The sequence below is a fragment of the Balearica regulorum genome, chromosome 3 (assembly GCF_011004875.1).
Source record: "Balearica regulorum gibbericeps isolate bBalReg1 chromosome 3, bBalReg1.pri, whole genome shotgun sequence".
Lineage (NCBI taxonomy): Eukaryota > Metazoa > Chordata > Aves > Gruiformes > Gruidae > Balearica > Balearica regulorum.
Window position 1 is genome coordinate 46,910,440 of NC_046186.1, and position 25,615 is coordinate 46,936,054.

General features: G+C 35.9%; 1 protein-coding gene across 3 annotated transcripts in view; it reads left to right on the forward strand.

Moving 5' to 3' along the window:
* The window catches only part of GRIK2 (glutamate ionotropic receptor kainate type subunit 2), a 433,684-nt gene that overhangs the window by 148,418 nt on the left and 259,651 nt on the right, over positions 1–25,615 (forward strand). For all 3 annotated transcript variants that reach the window (XM_075747790.1, XM_075747789.1, XM_075747791.1), the window contains 3 exons: positions 18,166–18,347; positions 21,967–22,020; positions 25,194–25,367. In XM_075747790.1, the coding sequence (XP_075603905.1) occupies positions 18,166–18,347; positions 21,967–22,020; positions 25,194–25,367 (410 nt within the window). The remainder of the gene's footprint in view (positions 1–18,165; positions 18,348–21,966; positions 22,021–25,193; positions 25,368–25,615) is intronic.

Consider the following 25,615-nt stretch of genomic DNA (forward strand, 5'->3'; position numbering starts at 1 on the left):
TGGAAAAAGCTGTGTGGTTATTTGACACTCTGCAGTCAGTAAAAGCCCATGTTAACTCTCGTGTCATTCCCAGGAATGCACTGGAGACTGACACTTTAAGTGCACACTTCAGCTGCCTCTTGACAGCACCATTGTGTCCGATTGAATGTAATCCCACGTGCTCCTATCTTATAGGAAGGAAAGCCAGTTATGTGACTCTAATACATAGCAGAATATTTTCCCGATGCTACACGGGGCACTCAACGTTAGTGTAGATGTAGTGTTCCATAGTGTTTTTGTGTGCCTTTCAATCCTTAGTGTAGCTGCCCTCACAACATCCATGTGATGAAATGTGCAAAATAGACTGCCACCACTTGTATTTGATCTGGATCCAATTTGATCTGAGATTGTGTGGTACAAAGGTGATACAGAGGAAGTTGGTTTAGAGCTCAGTTTGAAATGAGAGAAATTTGGAGTCCAGGCTTCCTTTGCAGTAACGAACATCCGCAGATCTAAAAGATTACCACAAAGAACAGCCATTACTGGGTTGTCTCCCTCCTTGAAGTATTCTCCCTGTATTGTCTATGGAGGAATAGCTGTACATCTTGCTACTAATTTAAGAAAAGAAAAAGAAGTTGCTTTTCATGCACTATGGGTAGCAAATAGTCCCCGTCCTCAACCCTCCCCAGCTTTATGGTGCAGAAATGGCTAAGTCAGAGAAGATTAACCTGTGGATTGTGGCTATTGCTCCTCATGTCAGTCTGGACCTCAGAACGCTGGGTTCTTCTGTGCTGATCAAACGTGTCTCCCATGTTCAGGAGCCTGTAATGAGGAAAGCAGGATAACTTGTCACAGGATAAAATGCAGGTTGTGTCATGCTTCTAAAGGGAAATGATCGATAACACTGGAGAGAGCAAAGATCAGGTTGAATACAGCATAATAAGGAAGAGTTGAGACTCTACAAATAGGATGAAATGGATGAGTAAACTAGAAAGGTTAATTCTATCTTGTCTCAGTGAGAAGAGATGCAGTCTGTTACAGTGGGCATAAGGTAATAGAAATAAAAATGACCATAGGATGGACAAAGGTTTTAATATTATAATAAAGCCTTCTGCCCTGGTAGTATTTTATGGAGTGGGCCTTGTGACAGTAGGTAGATGAGTCTGCTCTTTCAGGGAAGAAAAATATCTGTGAGTCCTTTTTCTGTGAATGTGTGTTTGCATACTCCTGCACCTGACTTTTTTTTGCTTTAAATAATAGCTATATGTTGCTTCCTTTTATGGTTTATTTTCTCCCTTTATTTTAGCTCTCAAGAGCTTTTTTTTTTTTTTTTTTTAAAGTACTCCATCTGTTGTACAGACAAAAAAATTGGAATGAGACTAGAACATTTTTCTTGCTAGTCTGAAGATAAGTATTGGTTCCTGTGGTCATTCTAAATAGCAAAGTATATTCCTTTTGACTAGAATTTCCCATTCAAAAAAAACAACTAACAGGATGTAATGAGAGGTTTGCTATTTTTTTTTCCTTAATGTAATTTATTGTCTCTTCGTTAATTAAATACCACTAAAATGTCCCTGGATGCTAATTAAGTCCTTTCAGATTTACAGATTTGCTACAGTCAATTGTCTTTAAGAAAGAAAAGTGGAAAAATGGCAGTATGTTCATCAGCTGCATGTCCTAATGGTTTTAATTGGTCTCAAAACAGTAACTTGAAATTAAGTACATAGTCTAATATCTGTGCTAAAGAAAACAGACTAGATAAATTCTAAATAAGTTTGTGAATCTCAGAAAATTCCAAAACAAAGAACACATGAACAGTTAGATGCTGGGGCCTTTAAATTATAGTGGCACTTTTATTGCCAACTAATGCTTTATGCAGATCAAGTTGATATAAACAGAGTTCTGGGTTTTTTTCTTAATTAACATTTGTTTTGGTCTTGGGTGAATGACTATAAACACCAAAAATCTGTTGCATTTACAAACAGAAGCCAAAGAAAAGCTGGAAGAATTACTTCAGAGATAAATATGTTTTGCGTTGGTCTTTAGTATTGAAGATCAACACAAAGGTGCTTTAATTCAAATGAAGGAAAAAGAAAGATGTCATTTTGTTCATATTTTTACTGTAGTATACAGGTAGCATTGATTTGTAAATAAAACTGCATTTTTTTTTTCCTTGGGACCAGTATTAAAATTCACATTATCTTAGTCCTGCTGTATTTAGCATTGTTGTGGCCTCACCTTTAGTATTGTGAGAAATATTTTAATAGTTATCTATCAAATGTAAGATGTGGTCGTTGTGGATAAGCCACCAATGGCATTACAAGAAAGCAAGCATAATGTCGTACTCAGATGTATGACCATAAATTTCATATTTTGGTGGGTTGACCCTGTCTGGATGCCAGGTGCCCACCAAAGCTACTCTGTCACTGTCCATCCTCAGCTGGGCAGGGGAGAGAAAATATAACGAAAGGCTCGTGGGTCCAGATAAGGACAGGGAAAACAGACTTGGGGAAATCAGTTTAGTCTATTACCAATCAAATCAGAGAAGGGTAATGAGAAAAACCCCAAATCTTAAAACACCTTTCCCCCTCCCTTCCTTCCAGGCTCAACTTCACTCCTGATTTTCTCTAACTCCTCCCCCAGTGGCACAGGGGGACGGGGAATGGGGGTTGTGATCAGTTCATCACACGGTGTTTCTGCCGCTTCTTCATCTCAGGGGGAGGACTCCTCACACTCTTCCCCTGCTCCAGCGTAGGGTCCTTCCCATGGGAGACAGTCCTCCACCAACTTCTCCTATGTAAGTCCTTCCCATGGGTTGCAATTCTTCCTGAACTGCTGCAGCATGGGTCCCCCACGGGGTCACAAGTTCTGCCGGCAAACCTGCTCCAGTGTGGGCTCCTCTCTCCATGGGGCCACAGGTCCTGCCAGGAGCCTGCTCCAGCATGGTCTTCCCCCAGGGTCACAACCTCCTTTATGTGTATCCACCTGCTCCAGTGTGGGGTCCTCCATGGGGTGCAGGTGGATATCTGCTCCACCGTCAACCTCCATGGGCTGCAGGGGGACAGCCTGCCTCACCATGGTCTTCTCCACAGGCTGCAGGGGGATCTCTGCTCTGGTGCCTGGAGCATCTCCTGTCCCTCCTTCTTCACCAACCTGGGTGTATGCAGAGTTGTTCCTCTTACATATTCTCATGCCTCTCTTCTGGCTGCAATTGCTGTTGCACAGGGGTTTTTTTTCCCCTTCTTAAATATGTTAACCTAGAGGTGCTACCACTGTCACTGATGGCCTCAGCTTTGGCCAGCATTGGGTCCATCTCTGAGCTGGTTGGTATTGGCTCTGTCAGACACGGCAGACATGGCTTCTGGCAGTTTCTGACTGAAACCAACCCTGTAGCCCCCCTGCTACCAAAACCTTTCAGCATAAACCTAATATATTTCTGGGTAATTCCAATTTAATCTGCATAAGAAAGGCATCACACCATATTTCATCATTGCAGCAGATCTCAAGAAAGATGAGGGTTCTTCAGATCAGAGGCTTAGGAAAATATGACCTGGGAGGAGAGACTAAAAGAGTGTTGATTTAGTCTAGGGGAAGTAGACAAAAAGGTCTCACAAAAGGAAACAAATAAACTATCCTCTATGTTAAATGGCATAGCTAGAGACATGTTTAAATTGTAGAAGAAATGATTTAGCTAAGAACATCTAGGTTAGAATGAAAGAACAGGTATCCTTTAAAGGCTGTAGAAACTCCATCTCATGAGGTGGTTTGTTGTGGTTTTTGCTGTGACACTTTTGGTTGGGTTTTGGTTTTTTTTGGGTTTTTTTTTTTGTTTTTTTTTTTTTTAATAGCATGTTTTCATACTGCTTTTGCTAGACAGAATGGAAAATACAGATAATGGTGACCTTTTAAGGTCACTATCAGGACTATTCCCTACCAGTAATGCTGACTAATATCTCTTCTGGATGTGCAGAAATACTAAATTATAAACTGCTATTAAATTACTGCATTGATAGTGATACCTCAAACTGGATTTATATTAGATGTCAGTTAGATGAAAACTGTACCTGGGTGTATTTTTATGTATTTATGCTGTTTTGACTTGTGCAATTTTAACTAGCATTTATTCTGGTTTGACAAAGCAGATGCAGAATTCACAGTACTGCTTGCTCTTGAAGGGCTGGGTGGGTATCCTCTGCAAATAATTGAACTTGTGTATAAATCTTGTTAAAGATAAGAGTGGGATAGGATAGCTTAGCACAGCATGTTAAATGAAAATATTTTCGTGCATTTCAAATTTGTGCATTATCAATTAATAATCAGTTATTCTGTGATATTTAGTGGAATGAATGGAATGAGTAACTATAGGAGGGCTATATTTGCCATGGGGAACAAAGCAGACTTGAGGCTTTCCGTACATATCAGCCTGAATGGCATGTAGTTCTGTTCCACATCTGTTCAGTCACTGAGTCAGACAGGGGTTGCAGCATTTGTAAAAACATCCACACTTTTATTGAATCTTCTTATTAAAGACAATAGATTTTTAGGCCTTCCTTAATAAACTCAGATTTGGTAGAATTTTAATAATTAGTAGCACAAATAATTTTGATCTATTTTTTGAGAATGAAGAAATATTTTCCAGACTGATTAGATAATGCATGGTATCCTTTAGGTACAGAGTGTTTCAAGTGCTGTGTACAATAATTTCAAGTGAAAATACAATCAGTAGTTATGTGCTAAACTTAATTGTAGTATTTGGAAGTAGCTGGGTAGTTAGTTTGGTGTATACCTTTTCTAAGGAAGTTATTGTACCATTTGTTCGGTAAAGTTCAGAAATAATTTTCCAGTGCTATATGAAAATACCAGGGGTAAGGAGGATGTTCTCAAGTTAAAATTTCACTTTCAAACTTTTTTAGTCTTTTTACAGTTTGGAAGTTAACAATTACTTTAGCTAACTGTCTGAAGAGAAAGAAGTTAAATTCTGTTATTTTTGGTAAATGGACCTGTAGTTGTTCTTTGAGAATAATTGTAGAATTTAATTATTTTTTTTGAACAGAAAAGTAAAAGTCATCACGTTAAACAGAATGCATGAGTCCAGCCCATCTTTCAGGAAAACATGTACCACTGCTCCCACCCTGTTTTGGTCAAGAATTGAATTTGGACTTACTGCAACAAGACACGGTATTATAAAAAGAAAACTATAGGTTTAAAATAAAAATAAAATAAATCTGTAAGATACTTTATAGTATGTTTCTATAAGCCTAAGGAACAGAAGTGGAGGTAATATTGCCAGAAATTATTGCATTAACAATGAACATATTCCAAATAGAACTTCAAATTGTTTTGCTTTTGTGGGTTTGAGTAAACTTAAGAATTTAAATCTTGGGCTAGGGAACTTATGATCAAAATAATTATTTCTTTCATGAAGACTGCAAAAAATTATTCATTATTTTCAAATACAGAAAAAGTGAAAAATAAAAACAGGAAAATGGAGATATAATCAGTATCATATCTTGCAATAGGCATAAATTTAAACTCAGATTTATCCATTTATCCAAACTTACCTATGCTTTTACTCCTACTTCAGTATTATATATTTTGTCCTCTGGTTGCAGGAACACTGTGAAATGCGCTTGAGATGTTAAGCCCTTGTGAATTGCTGTACATCAATCTCAGCTCAAATATTCCCATCTTAATATATTTTAGCTTCAATTCCAGATTTTTCTTCTCTCTTGCACTTATCATTTATTTTTAGCAAAAATATAACTGCTTTTGTTTCCAGGAATAAATGTGCTTACCTTGTGTAAATTCCAGTTTAAAATGTTCATTTATCTTTCTTTTCCAAACAACTCCATTTTGATTTCTAGTAGATATTATTTTTATTTAGTTTTGTATAGTTTGATACAATAGTGATATTTCTGTGGTATGGCTAGAAATTACTAACTTGTTCTACTGCTTCTTTTAACATTGATTCTGACAGCTTTGACAAAAGCTGTTCTGTCCTTTGACTGTAGTAGATCTCTTTTTTCCTCTTCACTCTCATTAAACTGCACTGCTCATAGATGTCAGCCACTTGAGAGATCATACTTCACACTATTACAAGAATTCTTTTGAAATGCCCAGGACTGTTAATTGTCATTGCTGTCATCATCATCACACTGAATTAAAGATAAAGCTTTCTGAAAAGGTTCAAAAAAACATGTTCAGAAAACTGAATAATAACAGTATTTCAAATCAGGCATATCATAATAGAGCCACATATGTAAAGGAATGTCACATGTTGTTGGAGACTAGAAAAACATGGCAAATCTAATATAAAAGGCTTAATGTTTTCTTAATTTTCCACATTTTCTTCAATTATATTAAGTAATTTTTTCTTACATTTTCACACGTTAGGTGCAGAGATGAGGGAAGAAATAGACATTTCCCTTTTTTTTTTTTTTTTTTTTTTTTTTTATTCCTTTTTCCTAGCTGTTGTATGCTGCAGCTGATAAGTACTCAGGTACTATGAAAAAACTTCACCTTGTTATGGTGATCTTCAAGATCAAAACCTTTCCATGAACTGAAGGCCTTTTCTGAACTTAAGCAGCACATTGATTCCCTCTTGTGGAACTGTGTGGGATGGGGTAGAGGGCTTTTTTCACTGCAGCACTGAAAAGCCATTATTAGAAAAGAATTGTTACTGGAAATAGGCTGAATTGGGATTGGCTATTTGAAGCTAACTATAAAAGACATTCGCACTCGTGCTCTGACGTGCTCACTTAGCATATTTAAGGAAAACAATAAAGCTGATTATTGCCTTGCACTTCAATTACATCTGGTTATGCTGAAACAGCAGTAAAATGGATTTAACATTCCAATGCTAAGACCCAAGACACAGAAAAATTAAGTGATATGCATGGTATCAGAATGGAAATCTGACTGTCTGTGGAGTTTAACCTGGATTGCTGGTTTTCTTGTTCAGTGATTTTTTAACTCTAAGGCTAATCTCTCCTATAGGTGGCATTTTAATAATCTCAACTTCAATATTAATTATGAATATAATTTTAAGCACCTGCTTTCCTGTACTAAGTAATTGTTTCAAAACTGATTTTTTTTTAGTCTGAGAGAAAGGTTTTTTTTCTGTCTTTAGTCTAGACACTTTTAGATCTCTCGTAATAATGAGGTTTGTATTTCAAACACATATACATACATGCACACACACGTCTAGTTAAAAACACAGTTCTGCCTCTTTCTGTTTGTTTTAGATAGGAGCATTTTTCTCAGATATTAGTATTACTGTGCTCTAAGTCCTCCTGAAGTACACCACTGGTTATATCAGCATCATTTTGTGGAAATGCAGGTCAAGAAGTAAAAGAAAAATCCCCTCAGTCTGATGACACACACTCATATCGTTTCTATAATCAGTGTTGATCCTAGGTTCTTCAACAAAGTAGCCTCTGTTTGTTGACCTGACATTGACCAAAAATGGGTAAGACTGCTGGAGATAGAGGTTAAAAGTTATATTTCTGTTGTATGCTTCTAAACATTGAGTTTTGGAGCTCATGCAAAACTATCTGATTGTCCTGATAATTGTCCAACTGTGTGAGACACAGAATAGCACACACCTCAGTATGTCAGCATGAACGCAAGATGAACATTGGGATGCTGCATCATAGCCACAGTTATGGAGAGGTTTAGAGACAGGCATAGTTCTTAGACCTAGAAATCTTTTTTTCGGCAAACAAGTCAGTAAATGGGTCGCTGGCATTGGTACCATTCATTTTATGCTGGAGTTTTGTAACTGGAGCAGAAGGTTTAGTTTCAGTCCAGTCCAGACAATAGGCACTATGAGAAGATGCTGATTTGGGAAAAGAAATGGCAGGAGAGAACTAGCTACATAAACTGAAAAGTTTTCTCTGATTACTGGCATGGTTACCATCCAAGTGAAAGTTTTTGAAAAATATTTCCAGTTGAAAATAATGTAACTTTTATTTGTCCTCTCATACTCGATGACCTAGAACCGGCTTTTCAGTGTGACTAAAACTTTTTTTTAGTGATATGCTCAAAAGAAGTATATTTCTTCAAAACAACCTTTCCCCCTAAAAAACCCAAACAAAACCTAACTCGATGATCAAATTATTTTTTCTCACAACATAAACTGCTGGTTTTGAAGCACTATACCTTCTTCAAGTGTGTTTGTATAGCTGAAAGGCCACGTGTGGGGAGAATGAATTAATCAACATAGGGCAGAATATGTCAACATAGTCTAAGGGTGTTCTGATTATAAACAGGAGTTCTTGTGTATCTCTGAAGAAGAATTGGTGGAAGTGGGTTAGTACTGTGTGCTTTGATAAGGAGATAACTACATAGTTACAGGTAGCTTGACATTATAGAGCCTCTATACATCTACACTTTTTTCTCCCAGAAGGAAATTTTGTCATCCATATAGACCTCCAGAGTTCATTCTGGCAAATACTTTTATTATCATGGGTAACTAGTGTATCTTGGCTTGCCCTAATGAATTTAATTTTTAAATTTTCAGCTGAAGTTATTCTAAACAGAGCACCAATATTTCTTGACAAAGGGCTTGTTAAATAGAATTTGCTTTGGCAAAACTGCTACTGAAGTCAGTTACCACATACTTCTTTTTTTTTTTACTGATACAGGGCTATCATTTTCCTGGTAGAAATCAAGATTAACAATAGAGAAATAATTTAAGTCAACATAATGCTAGATATCTTTGAACTCTTCTTCATTCATGTCACCTCCACGAATAGTAGTGCATTTTAATACTGCAGATTGCAAGTACAATAAAGCTCTAATGCAGTAATATCTGTCATATATATACATATACATGGATACACACATAGTGTTCTGACTACTCTCCAAAGCTTCAACTACAAGACTGAAAAAATCCTCCTAAAGTGTTGGACTCTACAGCTGGAAATAAGGAGCTGTATTAATTATGCTTACAATAAGAAGATAGTTTTTTCTGGATTATGTATCTTAAAGCTTTTCCTCCATTAAAGACAGTTCACACCATTTTGGTATTGTATTTAAATGGGTTTAAATACAACTGACAACAATTTTAAGGCTGCTTTACACTGCTGGAATTGGGTGAAATAATCTTAATGTAGTAAAAAGGCTAAATATCAATAAATGAGAAAGGTCCATCAAGCTGCCTTTTCCCTTCAACTCTATTTTCTCTGTATTTTTCTTAATGGTGTTTCTGTATTATGCTGTTATATTCGAAGAACACAGAACAGCCCACTGTTCAAGTAACCCTGCCATCAAGTGCAATTTCTTTTTTTTTAATCCTTTCACTAGAGGTGTTTTTTAAGTAGAGGATGAAGCTGATAAAACTAATCTTGAGAGTTCATGGGTAATCTGTTCAGGCTGTTCAGTATCTGTGAATCATTTCATAGCAATGAACTGTTCTGATTGATGTGAAACATTCTACCAATGCCCAATAAATTGACTATCTCCTCCATTCTACCCATACCCCTTTCAAAGCCCAATACACAATGATATTTTTTCTGAGACATAACCAGAAAAACTGGGCAGGGAGCTGTCAGGGAAGGAGAAGAGTATAGAGAGGTGTGAAAGGAAACATCTTGCTGAAAACAGAGAGACTCTTCTGATAGCTCTACAAAGCAATATATTATCATTTTTGAAGTTTTTGAGATTCTGAAGATAGGAGTAGCCTTTAAAAGAGCATTAGTGTTCTTTTGTACAGAAAAAGGTTCATGTGTTCGGCCTATTGCAAAGTGCATTTGCTTGCATTCTTCCTGTGCAGCACAAAGGCAGCATTAACAGAAATGATAAATAGTTTGATGAGCAGGCCAGGTGGCATAGCAATGGCTTGCAAGACTGCTGGGCTGGAGACACAGGTTTTAAAACAAACTTAGGGCTCTTGCTTCCTGGACTGGTTGAAGTTGAACATGTCGAGGAGGTAATGTGATTGATCTCTTTGGAGGAAGATGCCAGCTGGAGAGCTCACAAACTGCTCCTTCAGGACTCTCCTTAAAGATGAATTGATGGCAGCTTCTGAAAAGAGTTACTCACACCGCATTCTTCCCAGCCATTCAGAGGTAAGACTCTATCACAGTGGCTGCTAAAAGAAGGAATTGAGAGTTTAAAGGGACAGGAAAAAGGTGTCCCTGGTGAAAGAAACTACAGGAAGTATGTTCCCAAAATGCAGCTATTATTTCTATACTGTTGTAAAATAGATTTTTTTTTTTTTTTTAGGAGCTTGTCCACACAAATGGTTGTGTTTGTGGGGGTTTTTTTGTGGTTTTTTTTTTTTTTTTTTTTTTTTTAATTACACTGGGATCCTGTAATGCTAATAAAATAAGAGGTCAGCATTTCATCTGAGGGCTGTACTTCATTTTATGTTATAAATCAGTTGTTTAAAAATATTCTAGGCTGAAATCTGTGCTTTTGCATTGACAAATATCTCCTCAAAATCACAGTGAAGAAAGGACTCATTTTGTCCTTAGCTTCATTGTCCTTGTAGTTTTCATATTATGTTCCTGCCTTCACTGGTACCTCTTTTTCTGGTTGGCTATACATGAGCTACACATGTGCCCTTTTGAAACTGTCCCTTGGTGATCCAGAGACTTTATTTCTCAGTGCATGACAGCTCGCTGCTTTGATCCTGAGTAACCAGCTTGTCCATTTCCTCTAAGGTCAGACAACAGCAACAAAAGTTACTTTGGGATTAACAGTAACTGAGAAATTTATAGTTAATGTATAACCACTCCATGCTTGTTTGACATAAAACTACCTTGGCCCTTAGCTATATGCACATGGGGTAGGAGGGTAGAAATGGAGTCTCACAGTCAAACTGGACATGGTAGGAAGAATCAATTTTACCTGAGTCCCGGGAATCTCACTCATCCAAATAGGCCATGACAGTATTAGGAAAAAGTGAAAATACAAACAGAACAAATTCTGGCAACATCTGAAAATGAAATCAAACAATGAATTTGTCTGACTTCATTTTTGAAGTTGAGCTCATTTGTCTGAGCTCATTTTTGGTTACTGGAAGGCACTAGTTTTACTGCAGAAAGCCTTAAACGTACGATGTCTTATAGTTGTGAAAAATTGAACTCCAAACACAGATTGTTGCTATAAGGATGGTGGCAGAATTTATTTATATCATACGTGGATTGCCTGGTTACTCTCAACTGTATGATGTTTTGGTCTGGACCTTTTTTTTGGCCATTGCACCTACCCTTCCTGTGGAAACCAGGATGTTAGGGTGCAGCAGGGAGGAGAAGATCAGTGACAACCGGGAGCTGGGAAGCAGTTGCTGTCCACAGATAGACCTAGGTGCTATAATTTACATAGAGGAGCCTGTTCTTTTAGGTTTATATCTTTTCAGTGCTTAATTTTTTCTTTGGTCACAAATAATGACCCACTCGTTAATATTTAGCCTGGAAAAGAAGGGGAGGGGGGAATTAAACTGCTTGAAATGGTTGGAAAACACTGCAGGCAAAACAATCCCGAGTCAGGGTATTTTACTTAATTACTTTTAAACACAAGCTTGCGATCACTCATTTTGTTAGTGAGAAAAAGGGTGTAATTATATAATTGCACACCTTTCCCCTCCCTAGGAAGAAAGAAAACACTGTGTGTTTTCACCACAGGTTACGTGCAGACCGTCGACGTTTACTCTGGGAGGTGACTTGGGGAGCAGCAGGTTCAGGCTGTTTTGTGTAACAGTTTCTGCTGCTTTGTGTGGTACGGCTTTTCCCGTCGCTCTGGGCTGCAGCCCCTTGGGGTGTCCCTGCATGGCCACAGCTGCCTCCCCCCAGCTGGGCTGTGCTGTGGCAAGGAGCTCCCTCCTCTGAAGATGGTGTCTCCAGCCCTGAGTGGCAGCCGGTGTCTTTCTTCAATACCTTTGAGCAGGGCTGTCTCCCTTTGGTAGCCGGTGGGTTATTTTCACTGCCGTTGGGTTGGCTCAGCGCTGGCTGGAACCGGCTGTGTTCCGCACTGGGCAGGTCAGGATGCACCCCCTTGTGCCTTGCACGGGCGATAGTCTCCAACATATTTCAACTCCAGTGCTTTCATCCAGGCATAATGGAGAGGAAAAGGTACTGCTCTTCACACACTTTATATAACACAAATACTGCATCGCAAATACTAGGTACGGTGTGGAAGGAAACTTTCAGCCTTTGATTTATATTTTCAAGAGCATGTTCTGAAGTATGATCTGGGCCTGGAAAGCCTTTACTCGGTCTCAGTTCCCATTAATGCCCGAATGAGGAAATGCTGCTTCTCAGCACTTTACCCATCCGCGCTCTGACACAGAAATAAAAGTACCAGAGAGAGGTGCGCTCAGCGCTATCTGAGTTTTTGTTCCGCAAGGTGTTTCTCTGCAGCGAGGAGCTGTAGGGTGACTGTGGTGGTGGTACTTGCCACCCATGACAACAGCTTCACAGTAGCTCCCCACTCTGTGTGCTCTCCACAGAGCGGCGTGTCCAGGGCGCTCTGTGCAGGAGGCAGCAGCCTTTGCGAGTGAGGGAGTTTTGTTTTCTGAAATGGGTCCCGTGAGAGCCTAGCAAGCTGGAAACTGTTGAACTTGTGCCAGCAAGGATTTATTTTTTAAGTATGGATGAGGATGAACAAATATTCCTTGTAGTGGATGGTCAGGTGAACTATTGAAAGGAGTTGTTTAATAGACCGGAACATGTTTTGTGCCTGGCATAAATTATCGGAACTTAAGAAATGCTAGTGGCTGGAAACACAATGGAAAATATATGTTAAAATTCTAAAGATGTAAGTATGTGTTAACTGTAACTATTACTAAAATTAAATATTCTGCTATACATAGAAGCTATAAGCAACAATATTACACATTTTTGTCTGTGTCTCAGATTTGCTTTATCTTTAAAATATGTTTTGAGGAAGCTCATTGGTTACCGTTTACGTGTCCTGACAGTTATTGAAGGCACAAATACTTCTTGATTTGCTTGCATGCACACCTGTACTGCCCCAGCACAGAGGTCCAGTCAGTGCACTACAGAGGCGTGCATTCACAGGTTTTCGTCACGTCACTCTCATGCTCAGGATCCTCTAGTAGCTTCTACATCTTTTGTACTGCCTTCACAGTGTGGTACTTTGTTTATTGTTCATCGCTTCTCTCTCAGATACATAGGTAACCTCGCAAACAGACACTATACTCATCATAGTGTTCTCCTTGACAGTTTTGAATTGCTCTGGTATTAGTTGCATCTGTAAATCTTCTATTTCAAGTTTTGTTGGGATTTTTTTCTTTCTCTGGGGTAGTCCCATCATGACATGATTTATGAAGAGGAGGACTATTTTTTTAATTCTTGAACAGCACAGTTAGGCTCCTGAGGAGAGCATGAAGTGATGTGCACTTTGCTCACCTTCTTGGGTAACACTCTGAAACAGAAGAAAGCTTGGAAGAAAATTTTTGAATTATTAGCTCTCACCCCCTGCGGTTATTGTCAGTCATAAAGAGATGTAAAAGGATTGTAAAACATCTACTTCACAAGCTCCTATAGGCCCCAAAACACTTTCTTGCCATTGTGTAACAAACCTTGGCAGCAAAATACCAAAACTGTATTGCATTGATGCAAGAAATGGGGATAGATCAAGGGACCTGTCAATTTGTAATGTCCTACATTTGTTCACTAAAATTTTGGAACTTATGGACTTGTTAGAGTGGTAAGCAGCCTCCTTTTTTCCCTTCCTTCCATCCCACCTTAACATTCCTTGACAAACTGTTCATCCCGTCTCCAAAGGTGTAACAAAGGTGATTGGTTTAACACCTGGGAATAGGAATAAAACATCTGAATTGGGCACTTTGCCCTCCTAGGTAAACAATGCTTTGAAAGAACAAACAGTTTCCAAGCAAGAAAGAACAATCAGATTTACTTTTAACCCTTGATATATTTAAAGTACCAAGTATGGTACTTTTACAGAACTTGAACTTCATGAATCATTTTAATGTCTTATACAACTAAATTAAATTGAAAGTAATTTCCACAAACGTAAGTTTTGTTCTGGAGTGGTTCTGATTCCAAAACTTGCACAGTAGAGTAAAGCTACTTTTGTCTCTTGCTATTCTTTAAAAGTGGTTCAGTATAGAAATATGAGAATAGGGACTAAAGCCCAGGTGTTTCCTTTCTCAGATGACTGTCATAAACTGTCATAACCATCATACTAAGAAGTGTTGTTTTGTCTTCTACTGAGCAACTCCAGCTGCAGATTTGGATAACAATGCACTTAAGAATGGTCTGTAATACTTTATTCATTCCTTGCCTCCCAACTAAAATAATATTTAATTCTTCTGGAAAAACAAAAAGCCAAATATATTTGAGACTACAAAAATCCTGAGGGAAAAGTCATCATGCTATTATTCAAGAACAGTTGTGCAATTGAGACACAGTTCTGATTTTCCTTGTTTTGAGTAGATGCATATTTTGTAATCATTGCTTCCATTTGAGACTCAAACAGCAATGTAGTTTTCAATCTCCTAATCTTCAATCTCTTTTAGCATATTTTCACCAGTAATGTTTATTTTTTAAATAGCTTTCAATTTTCTGTACATCTCATAGGTATGATTTTTTTGAGCAAATTGTCGACTTCTCAACTTTGGCAGTTTACTTAATGTTCTCCCATTGGGAGATCGATACTTGCTTTGTAAAACTGATTATAATCTCTATCTTACCACACATCTGTGACATAAAGCTGTGTTTGAGAGTTTCGTGTCATCTTAATCTCCCATACTCACAGTGTCTTCTAGTTGTGATGATCTGCTACGAGGAATGACTGAAACCTCCTGGTAAATGTTCAGTGTGACGTAGAAATTTTTCTACTAAATATGGCTTGGAGGTTAAAATACAGCTCATCCCTGAAGTCCCCATTAATACCTGAATACTTCAGGGGTACAAGTTCCTGATGATGTCTGTACATTCAGATTCTTGCCCACTACCCCAAAGCTGCCATTTCGCTGTCTTCTTGCTCTTAAGTGTGATGTAAGTGGTTCATATACTGACAGCTCATAATATCAGCGTAGGATGCTATTGTCTGTTTTATGGCAAAACATCTTGCAGCACTGTCTGAACTATGGTGGCTATTTAGAAAGACTCTTTCTGTCTGTCTTCTCAGTCATGTTTGACTAGTGAGCATCAAAAGCCAGGATTTTTTTTATTTTTTTTTTCTTCTGGCAGTGTGTCACACTACCTGTCCCACTCTTGTGATTTGTAGTTCTTAAGTGGAAGTGCATGGATATCAGAGCAAGTGAGCAACTGACAGAACTTTGCCTTTGAGAAAGACTCTGCTTTGATATGCGATCCTTCCCTCAATCTGAAATCTAAATTTTTTGACTGCAAGAGCATACATTCTAGTTTCTTTATCTTTCTTAGTCTTATGGAAATGGCAAAGACTTTGGGATAATCCTAAGTGGGTTTTTTGACATGTTACTGTCAGTTACTTTTGATAAGGTGGTTAATGGCTATGGCATATGCTATGTTGTTCATTTCAAAGCTTTACTTTCATGCAATTATCCCAGATCATCTGAAAACGGTACTAATATGCAGTAGATACGTAAGCTTTTAAGTTAGAAAAGGCACCTCTTTATATAGCTTTTGAGTATATTTAATAAAGATTATTTAGAAATCAAGTATTAAATTCATTTAAGCTTCCATTAAATACATTAATTCATTTTATATAAATATCATTATAGTATTTGAGGTAAATACGGCAATTTTTAGATTTGAATCAGTTTCTGAAAGTACTATTTTTACAATCATACTTACAATACTTACATCTGCCATGTACTCAGAAATCACATATACACTAGCTAGCACTTCTGTGTCTCAGCAAGCAGAAACCAGGTCTAGTCATGAGAAAGTACTTCAGTTTCAATATCTGTTCTGCCCTCAGCATCTCTACTAAAGATTGCCAATAAATACAGTGATGTTTCTGTGATTTTTTTAATGGTGGCTTTTATGTTCTTTTCAAAGCAGGACAAGCAAACAAAAATGAAGCAAAGAAAGCAGGACAAGTCTAAAATTAGACTTGCTAAATATAATGTAATAGGAGTCAACTATTTAGAAGTTATTTGCACTGTACAAAAGTTTCCAATTGTCTTCTTTTAGCAAGCAATGACAAAATAATCTAGAACACATGGAATTAGTTTTTATCCCCTCTTGAGTTAAAACATTTTACTCTGACCTTAAATTTTAGTATACTCTTATGTTATATATGAAAGACTATTAACATTTTTCACATTATAATTTTGTATGGAAAATTTCAGCCCACACTGAATTACTGGATTTAATTCTTCACAGTTCTTTAGCTGTTAATGAAGATCCTATAGAAATGTTTTTAGCAGATGGGAATTTGAGAGATTATTTAGCTATAGGTAGCAGCTGTCTCAGTTTGAACAATATACACATTGTTGAGAATATTTCTATGTGATAGGGGTATTACTGAGAAATTGTGATGAAATATGAGATACTGTATCTGTGACATAGACTTGTGAGCGAAGAAGAAATTTCTCAATGGACTAAATAGCAAAGTTGTCCTTCCCCATTCTGCTTTTGGCCTTAAGAGGTCTACTGGGATCCTCTGCCAGATAGGTACACCTGCAGTCTTAATTTAGGAAGGTTTTTTATAGTAAGCTATAATTCCTGTTCCAGCTATTTTCAGCAGAATCTGTTGAGAAAATAATGTGGATCCTTTGCAGGATCTAAAAGGGGGAATGATGAAACAGAGGAAACTGATTTTGTCTTTTGGATATATTCTCTACTGGTCTGGTTCTGCTGGAAATGAGTAGAGCTAAGTTTTTTACAGTCTGAAAGCTTCATAGCAAAAAACCATAGCAATACTACGTTATTAAAATCTCTCAGCATTATGTTACTAAAAGAACATTCTATATTGGAAAAGGCTGTATTGAATCCTCTGTCAAAGGTTATCGCAATTTCTTACTGATGCTGTAGTGTGGTACCATGTTAGGTTACAGCATCATTTCCTGAAATCAAGACAGCTTTGACATCCAGTTGTAACGAGGAAGAATATTTGGAGATATAAAATAAAATACCAGTGGTTTTTAATACTAGATGGTGCTGCTCATGATGACAACTAATTAATAATTAGTGATCTCCATTAATATTTTTGATATAGTGAAGTGAGCTATTTCAGATTTAAGAAGCACTTCATTTATGCCTGGATCCTGCTGTAACTGAAATCCTAAACAAAGCATCTGTTTTTTGGGCAGTTGGGTGTATTATATATGTGCACTGCAAACATAGTGATGAACATTAACCCTTGTTACCGCCACCAAGTGGAGCATGCTCCAATGCAAGAAGGAAGTTAGCATGGCAGAATACTTTTTGTTTGTTTGTTCGTTTTTTGTGTTTTCTAACACAGAAATATACTACTACTTTATAGGAGACTTGTTTTTCCCCTGTAATTTTAGTACAATTAAACAACCTAATATTAGTCACAGACCAATTCGTGATCTGTAAACCACACCACACCACCCTATTAGCTGATGTGAACAATAAGAGTTTTGGAAGATTGTTACTGCATCTAATTCCATAGTAAATGTAAAGTAATGCAAATTGGAATTGTAGAATATTGAAGATGAATGCAATGGCATGAGTCATTTATTCAGTCTTTTTGCTGCTGCGTATATGTTTTGTTACCTGTATAATCAACAAAAAAAATTTAATACTCTCATATGAATTATATGAGAATGTTCTACAGTGCTGAAATGATTCACAACTTTCTATGTAAACCTGATAGATTAGTTAGGAGATTGGCTAGTCTGATTACAAACTATTAGTCTGGGGTATTGCTTTAATTGAATTAGAATAATTACATATGTTCTTTGAAGAGGAGTGTCATAGTTGCATGATTATGCTAAAGGAAGATTTGTTGGTTTTAAGGTAATCCTAACTGAGGCTGCTTACTGTCTGTTAATATTAAGGAAGAAGAAAGACTCGAGTGATAAGAAATTATCATGAGTTCAAATACTTTCTTTTCTTTTCTTTTTCTTTTTTTTTTTCTTTTTTTTGGTAAAATTTTTGTATATCAGTTGCAACATACTGAGAAGGGATAAAAAAATCAGGAAACTGTGAATGTTTATAGTAAGTTGTCCTGCTAGAAGCTCAGGTTCTTGTTTTGATAATTTTCTTTTCTTTTGACTCCTCTGTTTTCTTTAAGGCCTTATTCGATTACAAGAGCTCATCAAGGCTCCATCACGATACAACCTGAGACTAAAAATCCGTCAGTTACCAGCTGACACGAAAGATGCAAAGCCATTGCTAAAGGAGATGAAAAGAGGCAAAGAATTCCATGTAATCTTTGACTGCAGCCATGAAATGGCAGCAGGCATCTTGAAACAGGTAATCCTCATTTTCGTTTAGATGGCCTAATCTTTTTCATCCCTAATAAATAAAAGTAATCCAGACTTAATGGCACTTAACAAGCAGGAGTACGTCAGTTTTACTGAGGCTTAACTGAAAATTAGCCAAGGATTTCAGAGATAATTTTATTGGTGACTCTAATGGTAGCTGCTTTCATTATGTTTTTTTAAAGAAACAGACTAATCAGTTCATGTACAGATGAAAAGTTATATCAGTCTTTCAACTATGAAGAATTGGTCCTTTGGAGAATGAAGCCTCTAAATTGTGTACTCTTAATCAGGTAGTGATATTTGAATAGTAAGTTACCAAAAGACCACATTGTTGTGTTCCACTGAAGGAGAGAACTAATAGATATCTTTTAGAGCCATATTCTCCTTGCACTACTAATAGGACTGCAAAACATCTGAATACATTGGGGTAGGTGCTTTGAAAGTGTTTGTTTTGTTGTGAACAAGTAAGATGAGCAGGTGAGATACAGCAGAATGTCAAATACTTAACTGGCTTTACGTTGCAGAAGCAGATTCCAATGATGTCTTCCAAGAGAAGGTGGCGATATAGCGGTGTACAAAGGACGTGGCTCATAAAAAAAAAAGCTTATTGTAACCCTGAAGTATGCACAAAAGACATATCTTTGTCTATCTCCTTTAGTTTAATAAGCTAGCTCCAAAGACTGGGAATTCCTTCTGTTCAGAGGCCATTTCCCCCATAGTTTTTTAATTGAATATGACTTGCAATAAGGAGGATAGGAAAAACACCTAAAACAAAGCAATATTCTACATTTCAAATGCACAGCTTTTAGTGACTTTAATTCATGTTTAGATTACATTTGCTATCAGACTGTATGGTTTAAATTGAGAACAAAATGTTTTTAAGATTTGAAAATATATCTCTCATTAAAGGTACTTAGGGGTATTGTTGCAAGTACAATTAAAATTGCTAGTAAACTTACATACATACTATAATTTCTTTGCTTTATTGTTCATTGATTAAAAGGCTTTTATTAATTCCTAGTAATTTTAAACCTCTGCTGGTGGTTTTTGCTCTTTGCTAAGCATCAGTCAGTGTAATTGTTTAGCCCAAATCGCTAAATGTACATTTAATTATTTTACCATATTAAAGATGCAGATGGAAAAGGTGTTGATGGCAATACAAAGCTGTAGTACTGACAATAACTCCTTCAAGGTATATTATTTATACTGTACCTAGTAGTTTTTAGGTAAAAGGAAACTTTTCTTTCAAAGTATACAACATTGTGAAAAACATATGGCTAGAGGGAAATGGGAACAAAATTAAAAGCATTGTATCTTTAATCATGTCCCAGGACCCACGAGTGAGCGTTCAACCTCTTTAAATCAAATTGTAAATGGTTTTATCAAAGTACTCTCCTCATCCTAAAGATTATAAAAGGAAGATGCAGGAATAATTCTTTCATGAGTGTTTATATCTTTATACAGTTTCTGTAGACTTTTAGCTTTCCATTCAGCTTCAATATTGCAATGCTTTAAATATGTCTAAAATTGGTAGTTCTGCAGCTGAATGTGAGCTCTTGTTGTCAAAATGGACACAAAGTATGTTAAGACTGTATTTATTATTTAGTTAAAGCACTCCAAATCTAGTGTTTACAAGCATTTACTGAAAAATAATAATAAAAAAGATCTTCATATATTAATTTGTGAACTATTAATTAATGAATTGTTTCTGGTAATAGAGGGATGAACTTGGGGAGACATGACAAGGAGTTTCTGCTTGGGAGGATGACTGGAAAGGTTAACAGTGAAGTTGGTGGAAGAGAAAACAAGTTGGAAATAAAGAAAAAAATTACCTTGAGAGGCCAGTGAAATAGCAACTACTGTTTTCTGGCCAAAAATACATCATGAAAAGGAAAAAAAGAATCCTGTCATTCAGACAAGCATAATTAAATTAAGGCAAATCTCAGTGGTAATTACATCACCAGGCAACCAGGGAAAGCAGACATGATTTAAAAGGTTAGAGAAGCACTGGAATAATGAGAGCAGAGAAATGACGATGTTTTGAAGAGGAAAAATAAGTGAGGTCTTCTGAGAAGTAAGGAAAGTGAGAGAAAGAAGACCTGGAAAAGAGACAACACCAGCACATAGCAGAATCAGGAACATACGTAAAATGTTCTTGTGTAGAGATTCTGTGAAGTATGAAAGACCTGATGATTGCAAGTAGTTAAGATATAGGTGACTGCAAACGTGTGATGTATATAGAGGAAGATACCTTGGCTTTATTTAAAATCATCAACAACAAAAGTTCTTAAGAAAGCTAACTATGTTTGTAGTCATACAGTATCTTATGAAGTTGTACTATTTCTTATGAGAGAATGGTTTTCCTGTGCTTAAGAGAATTTAAATTGCTATTAGCACACTATACTGTAGTTCTAAATATTGTTGTGGAATTCTAAATACACAGGTATAGGCATCCTTTGGAAAAGTGTTGTCTTGTCTAAAATATTATAAAATCTGATTTGTATCTGATATTTCAAATTAATTTGACTTTTTAACTTTTCTTTTGAAAAGAACTCATAGACTAGTAATTTCATCATTTTTCAGATAATGTCACAAGTAAAAAGGCTCCCACAACCTTCAGAACTCCAATAGTTCTTTTGTATACAAATTCTGGTCTTATGACAGTTGTTGCCTTCAGTGTGTTTAAGGAGCTGTAACTGGTAATGACTTAGCAAAGAATTCTGTTGATAATTCCTGGAAAGGAACAAAATATTGCTTACTTGTGTAGCTTTTTAAAATGTTAAAATTAGGTAAAAATCACTGTAGATAGGAAAACGATCAAGTGAATCATACTAGTCTAAGGCAACTTTTGTGCAGAGCATGAAGATACATGCTTTTTGGGTGAAAATGCCCTTAATGAATTAAGAGTGATGAGACATCCATACTTTATTGCTTTAAAAGTGTATCTACAAATATTTGTTCTTATGCTGTTAAAAGCATGAACATTTAAAAATGCACAGTTGATCAAAAACTATTTGGTATTACATAGTTAGCAAGACAGAAGAAGGTACTTAATAGATATCTGAGTTTATAGAGTAATACAATGAAGACTTATTCATTTTTACTGAAGTAGTATGTACCTTGCTGTTCAAAACTTGACTCGAGTATTTTCTTCCATGGTTGGAAAAATGTACACATGTATAATATAAGCTTGGGTTCTTCTTTTAAATATATAGTATTCCTCAAAATAGAAAAAAAATATTTCCTGTTAGGTTATCCTTTTTAAGGGAAGGATTCAATAATGAATGAACATATTGTCAACTCAAATTTTGTGTGGCAACTTAATGCATCTATTAATATGTAAAACTATAAGCCTCCTTCACATTTACTGCACTAAACAGTCTAATAATATTCTTTCTATCAGAAGATCTGGTTCATAAATTCCTTTAATAGTCAGTAATCTGCTCTAACTGCTAGCAAATGACTTGCTTGACCTAATTTTAGTATAATTCCAACCCTATAGTCTGATCCCAGTAGTGTTCTTTTGCAGCTTTTCATTTGCCATGTAAGTGTGATAAAAATGTATTATGTGACCTCAGAAACATTAATCTTTTGTTTATTTTTTTAAGGCTTTAGCTATGGGAATGATGACAGAATACTATCACTATATCTTTACCACACTGGTAAGTGGCTTATAAAAACATAATGATGCCATCTAACAAAGATGTTACTTTCCTTAATTATGTTCAATGACAAAGTGAAAAAGGTTTTTCTGGAATGGGGTGTGAGTACAACATGTTTTCTCTGTTGAGTTTTCTTACTTTCAGTAAAAACTCATCAGCATGGTTTAATTATTGTTCAACAGTGTTCCCTGGAAACTGATTGACCTGAAAAAGCAACTGAGTCTGTAGCACTGCAATTTTGAACTTTCAAGCAGGGTTAAGTATAGAATTCATAATTGATTATTTATATTATGATTTTTGTCCTTTTTCTCTTTTAGCTATTTGTAGGTGAAGATTATGATATTTTAAATTTACTTAGATATTCCATATTTTTAACCCAACATTTTACAAGGTAGTTCTTCATGGTAGTTCTTCACATATTTTTAACCCAACATTTTTCAAGATAGTTCTCATCATTTGATTCCTGAATAATTTTTTATGATAAGCAGCATTTTATTTAACAGTCCATATGAGCTTTTTAGGCACATAAATTATGCAATATTCTTTGGTGTCCACTGTAAAAGTAACTAAGAAGGAATTTGCTCATTCTTGGAGCCACCAGATTTAACATTTGCAATAAATGAACATTTAAAATGTGAATGGTTTTATAAAACATAACAAACATGTATGTGAACACCTTTTTTTTTGCTGCTCATCACAGCCTAAGAAACAGTTTAAAAGTTGGTAAAATACTACTCTAGAAACTACAGTTGTGCACATTTCTCTGTTTTCCATTGTGTTCAAATTTGCCCATTTAGATTGCAGTTCATTAAGGTTCTTAAAATAAAAGTCATATCAAGCATGAGATCCATGTGCCTTGGTAAAACCATGCTTGAAATGACATGTGTTTAAAATCACATACAAGTTTAAGTCCTCACTGAAATTAATCCTTTGTGGTAGGATGGAAAGTTCACCTCAGAATCACAAAACAGAAGTTCATGGAGAGTATTAGCATGGATATAGCTTGTTAAATAGAAAGCAAGATAATTTGTGAAGTTCAATAGAACTGTAAGGGCAACATACCCTGCACAAGTACCTGTCTTATTTTAGAAGCGTAAATTCTATTAGTTACAGATTCTGGATTGCATGCAATAGAATTACCCTCGCTAGTCTATCAAAATGGATTCTAGATATTTCAAGGGATTTTTTGTTTTTTAAATTTTCATTTTTCTATTGGTGCAAATTGCTTCTTTGAGTGGTATGCTCTCCATTGGCCTTTAATTTTTATTCTTAAAGCTGTGTTTAAAAATCAGGATTTTCTGTCATTCTTATTTCCTCATTAGAACACTAGCTTTTTTTTAGGAGAGACAAGTATTATATAGATTTGGAGCTATCAAAGGATAATTTAATGTGCACAAACAGATGATAGATTTTGATTTTGCAATGTATCTTTGGAACTTGCATCAGAATTTAGTTGGTTTTATATATTAATTGCTTCTTACCTGACATAGTGAAAGTCTTGTCAAATAAATTTTCCAGTCACAGTGTTTACAGCAGTCTTCTGTGTATTCTCCTCTTGATTGATTCAGGGTCTAATGCAGTAACTCATTAATACACCAACCTGTGTGTATTTACAATATATCCATAATAATTTGTTGTGCATATTTATTATATTCCAGTGTAAACATGAAGGTGTTTGGATTACATAATTACATCTGAGCTTCTGACTTATTTCACAGTAAAAATGGAGAGAATTTTTAAAGGGAAAGATGTAACATAGGTCTAGTTATGCTCAACCTTTCCTTTGCAAGAAAATGTTTTATTTCTTTAGAGAGAGGACATGAGTTAGGTTATTTGTAAATCAATAACTTAAAAGCATTTTGACACCTGCATATCTTAGGTATTATATATGGAAAATTATATCATAATTACTAGCTATAATTAAAAATGGATAATGGTTGATAACTGGTTGATATTTTTGTGGGCTTAGTGATGTTAACAATGAATAATGAATTATATTCTGGTTTTCCATGGTACAATAGTTAACCTTCAGCTCTATCCAGTAAACAAAATGGATTCAGACAAGTGTTACACCTAATGATACCACTTCATGGAAATTTATAATATATTAAACTGCCAGAAAAAATAAATAAAAAATGAGATGAACAACTAAGTATGAATTAAGTGGAGAAATTCTATGTTCAATGAAATTAAAATTATTATAGGACAGTAATGTCTTATGTATAATCTTGATTATGTCACTTAAAAATTATTCAAAAGGAAACACAAAATAAATCAAATGGAAGTTCATTTATAATGCACGTATCTAGGCCTAGTGAGTCATGACTGTTTTCTCCATCAACTTAATTTCCCCCCCCCATTTTCCAAACCTGACCTTAGACCTGAGTTTCCTGAAGTCAAGTCCAGGTTGTACATTGTTTCTAAGGATTCTGCCAAAGGATTGGAATAATCTGGAGTTTACTGCTTGATCTAAAATTTGATTTTCTTCTTTTCATTAATTTATATCTGCCTCTATATGTGTGTTGGGGGGCTAAATATAAGCACACATATGCTTACATATGTCCTGAAAAAACATTAATTGGCAAAGGATATTCTTGCAAAGATAATTCCTAATCAAAGATACGTCCATGTTTGGAAATATGATTGATAGCTGTGAAAAATGCTTTTGGTTAAATTTAAAGCCCTGTACATTTTCCCATCCACCCCAATTTATCCTCTAAAAATCAACATGTACAAGTTTCACAGAGACTGAAGATGCAAGGAAACTCTCGCTCTGTTTATTTTGTGATTTGAAGTCTGTTCTGGTAAGCCAAAGAAGTAGTGATTAATAATAACATTTTTAGCAAATAATAATAATATTTAAGCCTACTAGTGGATACAGTTCTGCACCTGGAGTTAGCTTTTCCTAAAAGGCTCATTTATTTATTTATTTATTTATTAAACAAAAGACAGTTGAAGCAGTTCTTCCTCTGGAATCAGATTACTCCCACTATAGGATCAGCCGAGTTGCTTGCTCACAGACACAGGCTCCCAGACAAACAGAACGTACTTCCTAGCATATATAGCACTGTTACTCCTCCAAATTTCAGTACTCTCATCTCAGGAGATGGGTTAACAGTTGAAATAGGAATTACAGTGTATTTAAGAATTTATACAGTGGTAATTTTTTTCAGGATCTCTTTGCCTTGGATGTGGAACCCTACCGGTATAGTGGTGTTAATATGACTGGATTCAGAATTCTAAACACGGAAAATACCCAGGTGTCATCTATCATTGAAAAGTGGTCCATGGAGCGATTGCAAGCACCTCCTAAGCCTGATTCAGGTTTGCTGGATGGATTTATGACGGTATGAATATCAGTGTTTAGTTCCTTTTTTTTTTCTTTATGTTTGTGAAGTTAAAAAAACTTTTAACTTCTGTTAAAAATTTTACAAATGTGTGAAGTAAGCATATAGCTGCTGCTTATTATTGTAAGTCATTTTTTCATGCTTCCTTGTTTGCATTAATATTTTCATTCTTTGATTTTTAGCTTTTTCAATTTAAAATTTGAAGCAGTTCATCTCACTCAGTTGTATATTTTATGCATTGATCAAAG